The sequence below is a fragment of the Myotis myotis genome, unplaced genomic scaffold (genome assembly GCF_014108235.1).
Source record: "Myotis myotis isolate mMyoMyo1 unplaced genomic scaffold, mMyoMyo1.p scaffold_m19_p_2, whole genome shotgun sequence".
In the NCBI taxonomy this organism is placed as follows: domain Eukaryota; kingdom Metazoa; phylum Chordata; class Mammalia; order Chiroptera; family Vespertilionidae; genus Myotis; species Myotis myotis.
Genome location: NW_023416324.1, coordinates 7,769,164 through 7,780,277, shown reverse-complemented (window position 1 = coordinate 7,780,277; position 11,114 = coordinate 7,769,164). Strand labels below are relative to the sequence as shown.

The following is an 11,114-nucleotide window of genomic DNA, read 5'->3' as shown; positions in this document are numbered from 1 at the left end:
TCACAGCTGACACTGAAGGTCCCTATGACTTCGATTACACTTAGTTTTAAACCCTAGAAATCATACACAGCTAAGAGACCTCGCCCCCCTTCCTCACCCCTCATCATCCGCCACCTCCAGGCAGCAGAAGACAGTAGCCAGGACTGACTAATGCCACACAGCCAGGACACAGGCGCAAGTTACGTTTCATCTTGACCTAAGTTACGTTTCAGCTCCTGAGCCCTCAGGTGGACCGACCCCTCTAGCCTTTCCCAGGAGACAGAGAAACACAGCGAAAGATCTCGGAACTGTCCTCCAGACCCGAAGAGATGATTTATTGCCCTGCCCTCACTCCCCACCAGCCAGCTCCCAGCACAACCCATCCCACAACCCACAGAGTCTTGTGATGGTGCCCCAAATGGTCTGGAACCGACACACCATTGAGGAGTCAGGTTTTTCAAGCATTGGCCAATTCAGTATTAACTATTTTTCTTTCTATGCAAACTCCTGCTCACGTGTGTGTCTGGGCCAGTGCGGGCAGGCAGGCTGACAAGGAGAAAACACTGGGGTTCCGGTAACAGGGCCACGCTGCGATCCCAAAGCAGACACAGCTGTTGCCGTTTGTGGGGCTCCCATCAGCCGGTGCCTGGCCTCCAGGCCTCCTTGCCGTTTGATCCCCAGGAAATCTCTGTGAGGTGAGACTGCTTTATTTATGCTTCACAGACGAGGAAACTGAGGCTCAGAGAGGCTCCAGGCTACACAAGGGGCGAGTGGCAGATCTGGATTCCAACCCAGACCAGTAGCCCCAGGGTGCACTGCTCTGCGGGTGCCAGGGCTGTGAGGCTGCCACCCTTCAGACTGGGGAGTGGAGGCTTGGAGAGGCGACCAGGGAGGGAGAGTCAGACCTCAGAAGCCTGAGCCTCTGGCCAGCTCCTTCCTGGCTGAGCAACAATGCCTCCCGCTTTGGAGTAAGATCCCCTGGCCTGGCTGGTGTTTCCAATGGTTAGAGTCTTCAGGACTCTCGAGTGCCAGCCCGCACACCGAAGGCTCGTGGGTTTGGGTCCAGTCAAGGGCACATACCTGGATTGCAGGCCTAGTCCCTGGCCCTAATCAGGGAGCATGTGGGAGGCAACCAATCGATGTATCTCTCTCACATGGATGCTTCTCTCTCTCTGTCTCTCCCCCTCCCTCCCAATCTAAAAATCAAAGGAAAAATATCCTCCCATGAGAATTAACCAACCAAACAAACAAACAAGAAAACAGCTTCCCTCTGGGACACCGGAGATGGGAATGACCATGGGAGGAAGGTGAGAACCAAGGGTGTTCAGACACTTTTGGCTGTAGAACCCCCTTTTCAAGTGCTCTGGGGCCCAAAAGCTTTTATTTATTTATTTTAAAAATATACTTTATTGATTTTTTTACAGAGAGGAAGGGAGAGGGATAGAGAGTTAGAAACATCGATCAGCTGCCTCCTGCACACCTCCTACTGGGGATGTGCCCGAAACCAAGGTACATGCCCTTGACCAGAATCGAACCTGAGACCTTTCAGTCTGCAGGCTGACGCTCTATCCACTGAGCCAAACCGGTTAGGGTCCAAAAGCTTTTAAAACAGAAAATGCAGCTGCCCTCCTTCATCTCCATGATACCCCCCAAGCCACCTCACTGCACCCCATGGGGGGACCATAAGGCACCAAAGGGTTGATTTGGGGCCTTGTCCAAGGTCACGCAGACTCTGGGACCCGGGCACCCTCACATGTGCTCTGGGCTGAGACTGGCTCAGGATGAGGGAAGGTCAGAGGGGAAAGTGGGGGTCCAGCTGCCACCACTTACCTGCCGCCCAGCACCCCTGGCCACCTGTCTCACCTCTGCCGCTGCTCCCAGGCGGAGGAGCGTCCTGGCCCAGGGTCCCCTGCCCCACCCCAGGTGTCAGTGTCACCTCAGCAAGTGCCAAGCTTCCTGCAATGGAAACCCAGGAAGTGCGCTGAATGAGAACACACGCCCTTTGTCCGCCGGCTCAGAGGCCCCGCTCCCCTCCTCCTTGCCTTCCAGCCTCGGACCAGCTTTCTTCCAAGCAATTCATGAAGGGGCTCCATCTTCTATTAGGGCTCAGGCAGCTGAGACGCTGGGTGGCAGGGAAGGGTAGAAGAGAGGTGTGGGGGCAAGACCCAAAGCAGGGGGGGCACTGGCTACTGTCCAGTCTGCGGGCAGCACGGTACCTGCTGCCGCCAGCAGGAGGAGGGCTTTGATCCAACAAGCATTGATGGGCACCGACTAGGAGCTCGAGGGAATCAGGTCAGACACAATCCATCCTTGTCCCCATGGAGCTTACAGAGAGGTGGGGGCGACCAACACATAATACCAATTAATGTAATTACCAGTGGTGACGTGTGCTCTGAGGGGATGAACAAGGTGCAGGTGAGGGTAGGGGTGGCCTCTGGGGGGGAGGGGGCGGCTGACATTTAAACGGAGATGAGGAGGGGTCATAAGAAGGTCAGGGAAGGGGAGGCAAAAGGGAAAACATGGGCTTTGAGGTCAGACTTAGGCTTAGCTCCCAGCTCTGGTGCTGGCTGTGACCTTGACCAAGTCCTTCCCACTGCAAGGCTCCCTCTCCTCACCTGTCACATACGGAGCTGGGCCGGACGCCCTGCAGCGGGGACATGAATGCTTCCCTTAGCAGAACCGCCGGGCACAGAGCCTCACGCATGGCGGGAGTCCCACTCTGTGAATGTAGCACTGGCTTTCTCCCCGCACCCTCGCCTGGTTCCGGAGCTCTCCGCCCACGTGGTCCACAGGCTCTGCAGCTAGATCCCAGCACAGGGACAGGGTTCCTGCGCTTAAGTCCTCGGGGCCCAGAGGCGGAGGAAGGGAAGCATCTGTTCAGCAGCCCTTCCCCTTGACAGGCTCTGCTGGGGCCAGGTCAGAGCAGATGTCAAGCCCAGCCTGGCGTGCCCAGGTGTGCAGCTGCAGGAAGCTATACATCCAGGTCAGGTGGGGGTTACCCACAAGTTAGCAAACACACGCCCCCCCGCGTCTCCCCAACCAGTTAAAAGCATGTTTCTTTTGCTTACAGTGGAATCGTGATGAAGACGGGTGAGACTCTATGGGTCTGGATCACCTTCTCCTGGCAAACTCTGCACCTTTATCACCGCCTCTGAGAAGCCTGCCCTGATTCCTCCAGGTAGGCTTAGGAGTTGTCTCCATCCCATGGCTATGTCCCCAGGCTGCGGGGTTGTACTAACATGCTTTCCCCATAGAAGGGGGACAGAGCTGTGTCTGATGACTCTCCAACTCCCAGCTCAGTGCTTGGCATATGGGAGGGGCTCAGTAATTCCTACAAAATGCACAAGTAGGTCTTAAGCAGCTGATATGCAGATCACGTGAGAAGTCTGTAAAATGTAGTGAGCTGGGCTTTGGGGTCAGACCCACTTGAATTTGGATCTTGGCTCCCTCACTTATTAGCACTGTGACCTTGAGCAAGTCACTTCATCTCTCTGAACTTGAGCTTTCTCCTGGGGAGAAAACAGTAATCAACTCCTGACAAGGTTGTTCTGAAGGCTGGGGGGTGTGGGCGGGGAGTAATGCAAGAAAAATGCGCAGCATGGGGTTGTAGCTCCTCAAGGAGGGTTGCCTATTGACAGCTCTCTGCAAGTGAAATGCAAATGTGCTCATCTTTCTCTGCCTGGGTGGGGACACACCGCCCCCACCCCCCACATCCTTTCCTGCTCCATCACCTGCCTGAGCCAGTGCCTCCTTCCCTGTCTCCTTACTCACATCAGAAAGGTGTGGTTGAGGCGGAGTTCCAGTTCCTTCTTGGGTGAGGGGCACTAGAGGCTATGGACAGGCTCTGGGTTAAGTGCCCTACTTCATCAGAGAGCAACTTGCTCAAGGTCACGTCCATTAGTAAGCTTCATTCAAGCCCAGGTGGTCCACCTCCAAACCCCCTCACTGAACAGGTCAAGTTTATAAGAAATGTTCAGAAACCCAGGGGGATCTAACTGGGCCATGGTGAGAGCCTCAGCGATAGCCTTTCCGTGGCTGACTCCCTCTGTCCATCCAGGCCTCCTCAGTGAAGCCCTCTGTAGAAGGCAGCTTCTAGGGTGGCTCCCAGGGATCCCCACTTTCTGCCAAACCCTTGTATAACCCCCTCCTCTCAAGGATGACTTGCTTCTAACCAACAGAACACAGCAAAAACAGTGGGAGGTTACAAAAAGATGGTGACTTTTGTCCTGCTGTTCTCCTCTCTCTCCCTCACTTGCTTGGTTGCTGAAGGGAAGCCAGCCATCAGGTTGTGAGCTGCCCTATAGAGAGGCTCCTGTGGGAAGAATGGAGGGAGCGCCCTGCCCAACAGCCACAGGGGAAACCAGGCCCACCAGTAGCCCAGGAGAAAGTGAATCCTGCCAACAGCCATGGGTGTGAGGTTGGGATTGGATCCTTCCCCAGTCGAGCCTTAGGATGACATCACAGCCTCCGCCAACATCTTGACCGTGGCCTGTGAGAGACCCTAAGCCAGAGGACCAGTCAAGCTGCACCCAGATGCCCAACACACACAAAAAGTGAGACAATAAATGTCTGTTATTTTAAGCTGCTTGGTTTTGGGGTCATTTGTTATGCAGCTGTAAATAACAAAATACCCTCCCTAGCCCTGTAGCCCCCCCATCACTCTATCCCCTTACCAGATGTTCAGTAATTATTTGTGAATGAAAGGAATGCGGGACACCCTGAGGGACAATGCTATAGCTCAGAAAAGCCAGAAGTGTGTGTGTGTGTGTGTGTGTGTGTGTGTGAAGGGGCTCAGGAGGGAGGTGGCTGGCTCGCCCCAATCCCAGCTGCCCCAGGGGTTGCCATCATGCCCAGGTAGCAGGGAGTGGACGCTCTGGTCTCCCACCTCCTTAGGACGCTGGTCAGGGCCCAGGCGTGGGCTCTCGTGGGCTCTGCGGGATCAAGTCTCAGAGTCATGCCCCAGCTCCAGGCCACCCCTTTGCATCTCCGCTGCCCTCTGGACCTCAGCCCTATTTCTCTTTGTTTGGAATGTAGATTTGCTAAATGCCTCTCTTGAGTGATCTAATGTTTATACCCTTGTTGGACTTTTCACAAAAATAATTGAGTAGATAAGAAAAGAATCCCATTCCAGCCCACTGGCCCAGGTTTTGTTTGGAAAATGGTCCCTGTGCCCATAAAAAGGAAAGGACCTCGAGTCCAGTCCCTCCCAGCCCGTCCCCACTGGGTGCTAGGCTATACGGGGCCAGAAGGTCAGGGAACCTTCCAGCAAAAACATCAGAACAGTTGGAACCTGGTGCCCAGTCTGGGTCCAGCAAGGAGCTGGCCCTGTGCCCACCTAACTGAGCCATTTCCTCCTAGACGGGGGCAAGTTTCCTGCCCAGAGGGAGCTGAGCGCACTCCCAGGCAGAAGGGGGCTGGGTCCTATATTGGCGGTGGAGGGGCCCATTGCCTTGTCCCCACCTCAACTACTCTGGGGCCGAGAGGACCCTTCTGGGGGCAGGACAAAGCAAGGGGTCAGAGGTGGGGCTCCAGCTGTGAGTTGGGTGGCCACTCCTGGAGGAGGCAGCATTCAGCCTGGGCCAGCCTGCCCTGTATCCCAGGGGTGCCCCAAGGTGGAGGGTGGAAAATCCTAGGCCGGACTGTCTGCTCCAGTGCAGCCTTTGGGTGACCGTGGCGGCCTTTGCTGAGAAGCCAGACCCGTCGGAGCCAGGAACCCTCCAAGAACCTTCTCCAGCCTTCAATCCCCAGAGCTGCCTCATGACCCCTTGGAAGCCCTGGCTGGCCGTCTCCTTTGCCCCATGGGGCCCCTGCTGGGAAAGAGCCCCAGCTCAGTCCTCAGGGAGCCAAGCTGCCCTATGGGGCTGGGAGTCTGGGCCAGGAGAACATGACTGTGATGGAGCCTCAGGCTACCCCGGGCAAAAGGTGGCCAGAGCCACATTCCAGAACCTGCCAAGAATGGACCTGCCATATTTTTCATGCCCACCTGTTAGTTTTTCTGGCTCCAATTCTTCACCAAGAAGAGGGTAGCAGGAAGCATGCAAAGCACTTGAGCTCTGGGGGTAGGCCACCTGGATTCAAACCCAGACTTCACCACTAACTAGCTGTGTGCCCTTGAGAAAGTTATTTAACCTCTCTGAGCCTCAGTTTCTGAATCTGTAAAAACTTGGGGCTGATGTCAGAATGAAATGAGATGATTAAAAAGGCATACAACCCATGGTAGCTGTTCTGATAGGCTCAGAGGGGGACAGCAGCCTACCCAAGGGTGCACAGCAGGCCAGCCGAGGGGTCGGTATTCAGCCTTCTGTACTCGCTGGAAAAGCAGGGACATGAGGCTGAACGGAGCTGAGACAGGAAGCATCCTCATGGGATTAGACAGGCCAGGGTGTGGTGGGGACCGAGAGGCCCTTCCAGCCTTGTGTTCCCTTCAGCTGTGCCTCAGCCTCAGATGGGACAGGACAGCACCGTCCCCCCAAGATGCAAGTGGGTGCTCGTGCATGTGTCCATCCGCCGCACCCGACCGCCTCCTCAGCCACCTCAGTAGCCGACTCCTGACACATATCCCAGGAGCCCGCCTGGCCAGGAAGCTGTGTGGTGGGAAAAGCCTTGCCCCTCTGCATGCTCATGATTCTAGCCACAGGGTGAGAAAAACACCTTTATTGTCTGAGGAGAGGACAGAAGGCGGTAGGGGGAGGCCCTGGGGCAGGTCTCAGGACTGTGTGCCCCTGTCCACCCCAGTAAAGGATGAACCCAGTGGCCCCAGGTGCCCCCTCCTAACCCCAAATCCTCCCCTCCCTCTCAGGGGCTCCAGTGCGAGTTCCAGGTGGGGCCAAACCTGCCCCCTGCCTCCGGGCACCGTTCTGGTGTCAGGCCTCCAGGTGAGCCTGGGTGGGTCCGGGAGTCCGTTCTGGGGGGCAGGTCAGGAAGGGGCCGTCCCCTGGGTCTGGGCAGGTGCCGAGCGCTGGGGCTGGCTTGGAGCTGACACAGTAGGCCTCTGGGGTGGAAAATCCTGAGGGAAGGCGGGGAGGAAAGGATGGAGGGTACCCCACCAATGCCCGTCCCCTGGGGGGGCTTCAGGCCTCCATTTATTCAAGGCCTTCCTCCTATTCAGGGCCTCTGGGGCACAGGTCAAAGGTTAACACCAGGTGAGAGAGGGGACCCGAGCTCCTGCCCCCACCCCAAGAGAGGTTTCCCCAGCTCACCCAAGGATATTTTTTCCATTGATTTTTAGAGAGAGTAGAAGGGAGTGGGGGGGAGACAGACAGAGAGAGAAACAGCCATGTGAGAGAGACACATTGATTGGTTGCCTCCCGCACGTGCCTCGACCGGGACAGGGGATCAAGCCTGCAACCGAGGTTTGTGCCCCTGACTGGAATCGAACCCAAGACCCTTCAGTCCACGGGCCGACACGCTAAGCACTGAGCAAACCAGCGAGGGCCCAGCTCTTCTTACACTCGGGCCCGTGGAGGCTCCCCGGCTGTCAGGAGCAGGCGTCAGTGTGTAGGGGACGCGCGGGGTTGGGTGCCCACCTGTTTCTGGCAGAGGTCAAGCAGGGTGCGGACGCCCACCAGGCACCAGAGCTCGCCCAGCAGGGAGATGAGGACGCCCAGAAGGTCCAGCCAGCGGCCCACGGTCAGCAGCAGCACGAAGAGGCCACCCATGCGCACCAGCACCGTCTGGACCTGGCTCTGCAGGCCAGGGTGCTGCCGCTGCTCCTCTGTGGGACACACCGCCTGTCACCGCCCACCTGCCGCAACCGGCACCCCAAACTGAGGTCCAGCTGGATCAGGCCTGGGCCTCCCTGCTCCGCCACCCCCTCCCAGTGAGAGCCTTCCCCTCCCTCCCCCTGCAGCCCCTCTCCCTTGCTTCTGGCCCCACCCCCACTCTTGGAGCCCCACAAGGCACCAGGTCCTCTGCCTCCCAGGCCTCAGTGCTCACCTGCGCCTCCTGCTGGTGTGCCCCTCCTGCGCTCCGGACAGAGCACGCCAGCCTGCAGCCCGACTCCTCTCCTGCACGTCTACGTCTCACCCCTCAGTAAGCCTGTCCACTCTGCCAAGCAGATCCCCACCCAAGTCGCCTCGCCACTGCACTTCCCACCCCGGTCCCGGCCACCTTCATCTCTCCAAGCAGCCTCCTTACTGGACTCCTGGCTTCTGTTCTTGACCCTACAATTCAAGTGTCTACTCAACAGCTCATGACCTTCCAAACGCACCAGTGAGAGGACGTCATTCCTGAGCGTGTCACCCGCCAGCACTTCCCGCCGCATTCGGAATGAGCTGCACACGCCTCACCTTGTCTGTGAGGCCCTGCTGGATGTCCGGTGCCCACGCCCAACTCATCTCATCCCTGACTCGCTCCCCTTTACTCAAACCCACAGCCACTCGGGTTTCTTTGCTGTTCCGCGAGCACCCCAAGCTCACTCCCACCCCAGTGCCTTTGCACCTGCTGCTCTCGGCCTGACTGCCCTTCCTTTTCCGGCCACCCTCACTTTGTCCAGCCCATCCCCACTCTGCAGCCAGGAGCCTCTTCCTAGAGCCCAGATCTGATCAGAACCACACACCCCGCCCCCCGCAGCCCTGCCCACGAGGACTCTCCATCAGGCCCCAGTGAACCGCGTCAGCTTCAGCCCCTCTTGGAGTGACAGCTACACTCAGCTTCTTCCAGTTGTTTGAGGCTGCCATGCTCTCTCACCTCTGAGCCGTGGCGTACAAGGTCATGTCCCCCTCGCCTCTCTCAGGGGCTCCTGCTTACCCTTCAAGGTCCAATTCCAGCACCATCTCCTCAGGGCACGCTGCACCCCTCTCTGAGTTGCCCCACCACTACGTGGCCTCTGCCACAGGCTAGGCGCCCTGAGGTGGCAGGGGTGGGGGCTAGCTTGTCAGTCTCCCGGGATCTAGAACAGTGCTGGGCCGCCAGACAGCAAATGCCCAGCGGGTGCCCAGCCCCCCTGCGGCCCTCACCTTGCATGTAGATGACCAGCAGGGTGTAGCAGATGGTGAGCGGCGTCCAGAAGCGCACAGCCTCCGAGGTGGTCATGAAGTCCCGGTTGATGAGGGCCACGGCCGCCAGGTCGCCCACAGCAAAAGCCACGACCAGGGCGCGGCCCAGCAGGCGGGGCAGGTCACACGCCCCGGCCAGCAGACCCAGGCAGACCCCACAGTAGTGCTGGCTGCTGTGCAGCTCATAGAGGCGGCAGATGTGGCGGAGGAGGCGCTGGGCCAGCGAGCTCAGCAGCGCAGCCAGCCCGAGGCCCAGCAGCAGGTTGAGCGTGCGGTGAGAGGCACCCTCCTGCAGGAAGCTCAGGCCGCAGCTCAGCCCACAGCCCAGCGAGTACTGGCCCAGCAGGTACAGCTGCAGCCTCTCGGTGCTCCCGGAGCCCTGGGGGGGAGGTGGCAGAAGAGGGGCCGGGATGATGGTCCCCTCACCACCAGGACACTGAGGGCTGGCAGGGTACAAACGCTTCAGTCTACAGGAGGCTGGGCCCCAAAGGAACCCCTCGGATCATTCCCCAAGAGGGAATCCTGCCTCCCGTCAAGCCCTAATGGGGTCATTTCTTCCCGCTTAATTTCCATCCTGGTTGTTACTGGCACCCATGTGCTCGCGGAAGCACCAGTGGTGGCTCGGAGCCTTGGAGGCCTGGGTTTAAAGCCTGACTCCACTTCCTGTGGGTCACCCTCTCTGAGCCTCAGTTTCCCCATCTGTGAACGGGGCTCACACAGACTTTCCCCCGTGCTTGTGAGGACCATGGGATGATGCACTCCAACGATCTAGCCTGCGGGGACAGCAGTGCGCACCCACCACCTCCCGGGCCTCACCTTGCCCAGGGACAGCAGCGTGGAGACAGCCCTGAGGGAGAACTCCAGCACCACCAGGGAGGCCACCCGGGGCCCCACGAGGGTCAGGATCAGGGCCAGCCCAGGCAGGTGCACGGACTCCAGCAAGGCCCACCGGGCCTGCAGCCGCTCCTTTTCCAGCCGCCATTCCGGGTTGCTGTGGGGGCAGAGGGGGTGTAGGCAGAGTGGCAGAACCAGCAACCTGGGCCCTGGAGGGGCTCCCGGGTCCCCGGCCACACTCCCTGGCTCGACTGGACGGGTGGTCTCTTGCCCCCAGTCCTCCCTCAGAGACCAGAGTCACAGCTGGGGGTCAGGGGCCTGAAAGGGGCTGGGAGTGGGCCGGGCAGGTGGACACTCACTTGGCACAGCCCACGAAGAAGTAAACCTTCAGGAGGCTGTTCAGGACGGAGACTCCGCAGGCCCCGATGAGGCCTGAGGGGAGGGAGGGAGAGTGGGCGTGCTCGTAGGGTTAGAGGAGGGGCAGCCTAGGGCTGGGAGACCTAGGGGTGGGGTGCACCCTGCACCACCGGAGCAGGCCCTGGAGGGGGCGGGAGGAGGCGCTCACCTGTCAGAACAGAGTCGAGGAGGAGGCCGGAGCCCCACTCGAGGGAGGAGAGGCCCGGGAGCCAGGAGGGGAGGGACAGCAGGGAGAACATGGCAGCCAGATCCAGCCCAGCCTTGGCCTGGACTGCTCCGGAGAGCTGACGTCACAGGGCAAAGGTGCCGGGCGAGGGAGGGAGGTGGGAGGGGTCAAAGGCCCAGGGCGGGAGGGCAGGGAGGGGAGCGGGAGGGTTAAGGGGCGATGGGACCAACTTTGGCCCAGGTGTTCCCCATCCGGGCAGCACCAGGTGAAGGGGCATCTCAGGGGTTGGTCTCTGTCCCTGCTCAAGCCTGGTGCCCACTTTTCTGACCCTCCCTAGGGCTTGCCTCACAGTGGCTTCCTGAAGCCCAGGCCTCTGTCCTGTCATCCTTTGTCCCAGCCTTCGGTCTGGGCTCTGTCCTCTCAGCCCAGGATCTGGAGGGCGGCATCTATTCCCCTACATTCCCGAGGTCAGGCTCTACTCTCAGCCCGAAGTCTGGAGGGGGCGTACATCCGCCCCCAGGCTTGAGGCTGGGATCTAGCTCTGGGCCCCACCACCTCAGCCACTGGCAGCGCCTTGACTATCCTCTCTGTGTCCACTAGGTGGCAGGCTTTCCTGGGGCCAGATGGGGTGGGGCTGGACCGCCCAAAGCTTTTGGACCCTCCTTCCCCAGACTGAAGTAGCCAAGGAAAGGGGTTCAGGGGAGGGGGAGACTAAGGTAGAG

General features: G+C 59.2%; 1 protein-coding gene and 1 long non-coding RNA gene across 2 annotated transcripts; one reads left to right on the top strand and one right to left on the bottom strand.

Moving 5' to 3' along the window:
• Positions 1-552: 552 nt before the first annotated feature.
• LOC118676646 lies at positions 553-4,478 on the top strand. Its single transcript, XR_004974174.1, has 3 exons — positions 553-674; positions 3,050-3,157; positions 4,249-4,478. It is a non-coding gene; the product is annotated as an uncharacterized LOC118676646 (long non-coding RNA).
• A 2,147-nt stretch (positions 4,479-6,625) lies between these two features.
• Positions 6,626-10,498, bottom strand: TMEM82 (transmembrane protein 82). Its single transcript, XM_036350871.1, has 6 exons — positions 10,375-10,498; positions 10,169-10,241; positions 9,792-9,966; positions 8,937-9,354; positions 7,506-7,693; positions 6,626-6,985 (listed from the first exon to the last, which is right to left on the bottom strand). Exons 1-6 carry the CDS (start codon positions 10,463-10,465, stop codon positions 6,896-6,898), a joined length of 1,035 nt encoding a protein of 344 aa, XP_036206764.1. The 5' UTR covers positions 10,466-10,498; the 3' UTR covers positions 6,626-6,895.
• Between the last annotated feature and the right edge of the window lie 616 nt (positions 10,499-11,114).

Excerpts from the sequence above, each read along its gene's own strand:
- TMEM82 (XM_036350871.1), bottom strand. The coding sequence starts at position 10,465 with ATGTTCTCCCTGCTGTCCCTCCCCTCCTGGCTCCCGGGCCTCTCCTCC. Across the intron at positions 9,967-10,168 it reads TTCTTCGTGGGCTGTGCCAA|CAACCCGGAATGGCGGCTGG; the intron begins GTGAGTGTCCAC and ends CTGCCCCCACAG. Across the intron at positions 7,694-8,936 it reads GCTGGTCATCTACATGCAAG|AGGAGCAGCGGCAGCACCCT; the intron begins GTGAGGGCCGCA and ends TGTGTCCCACAG.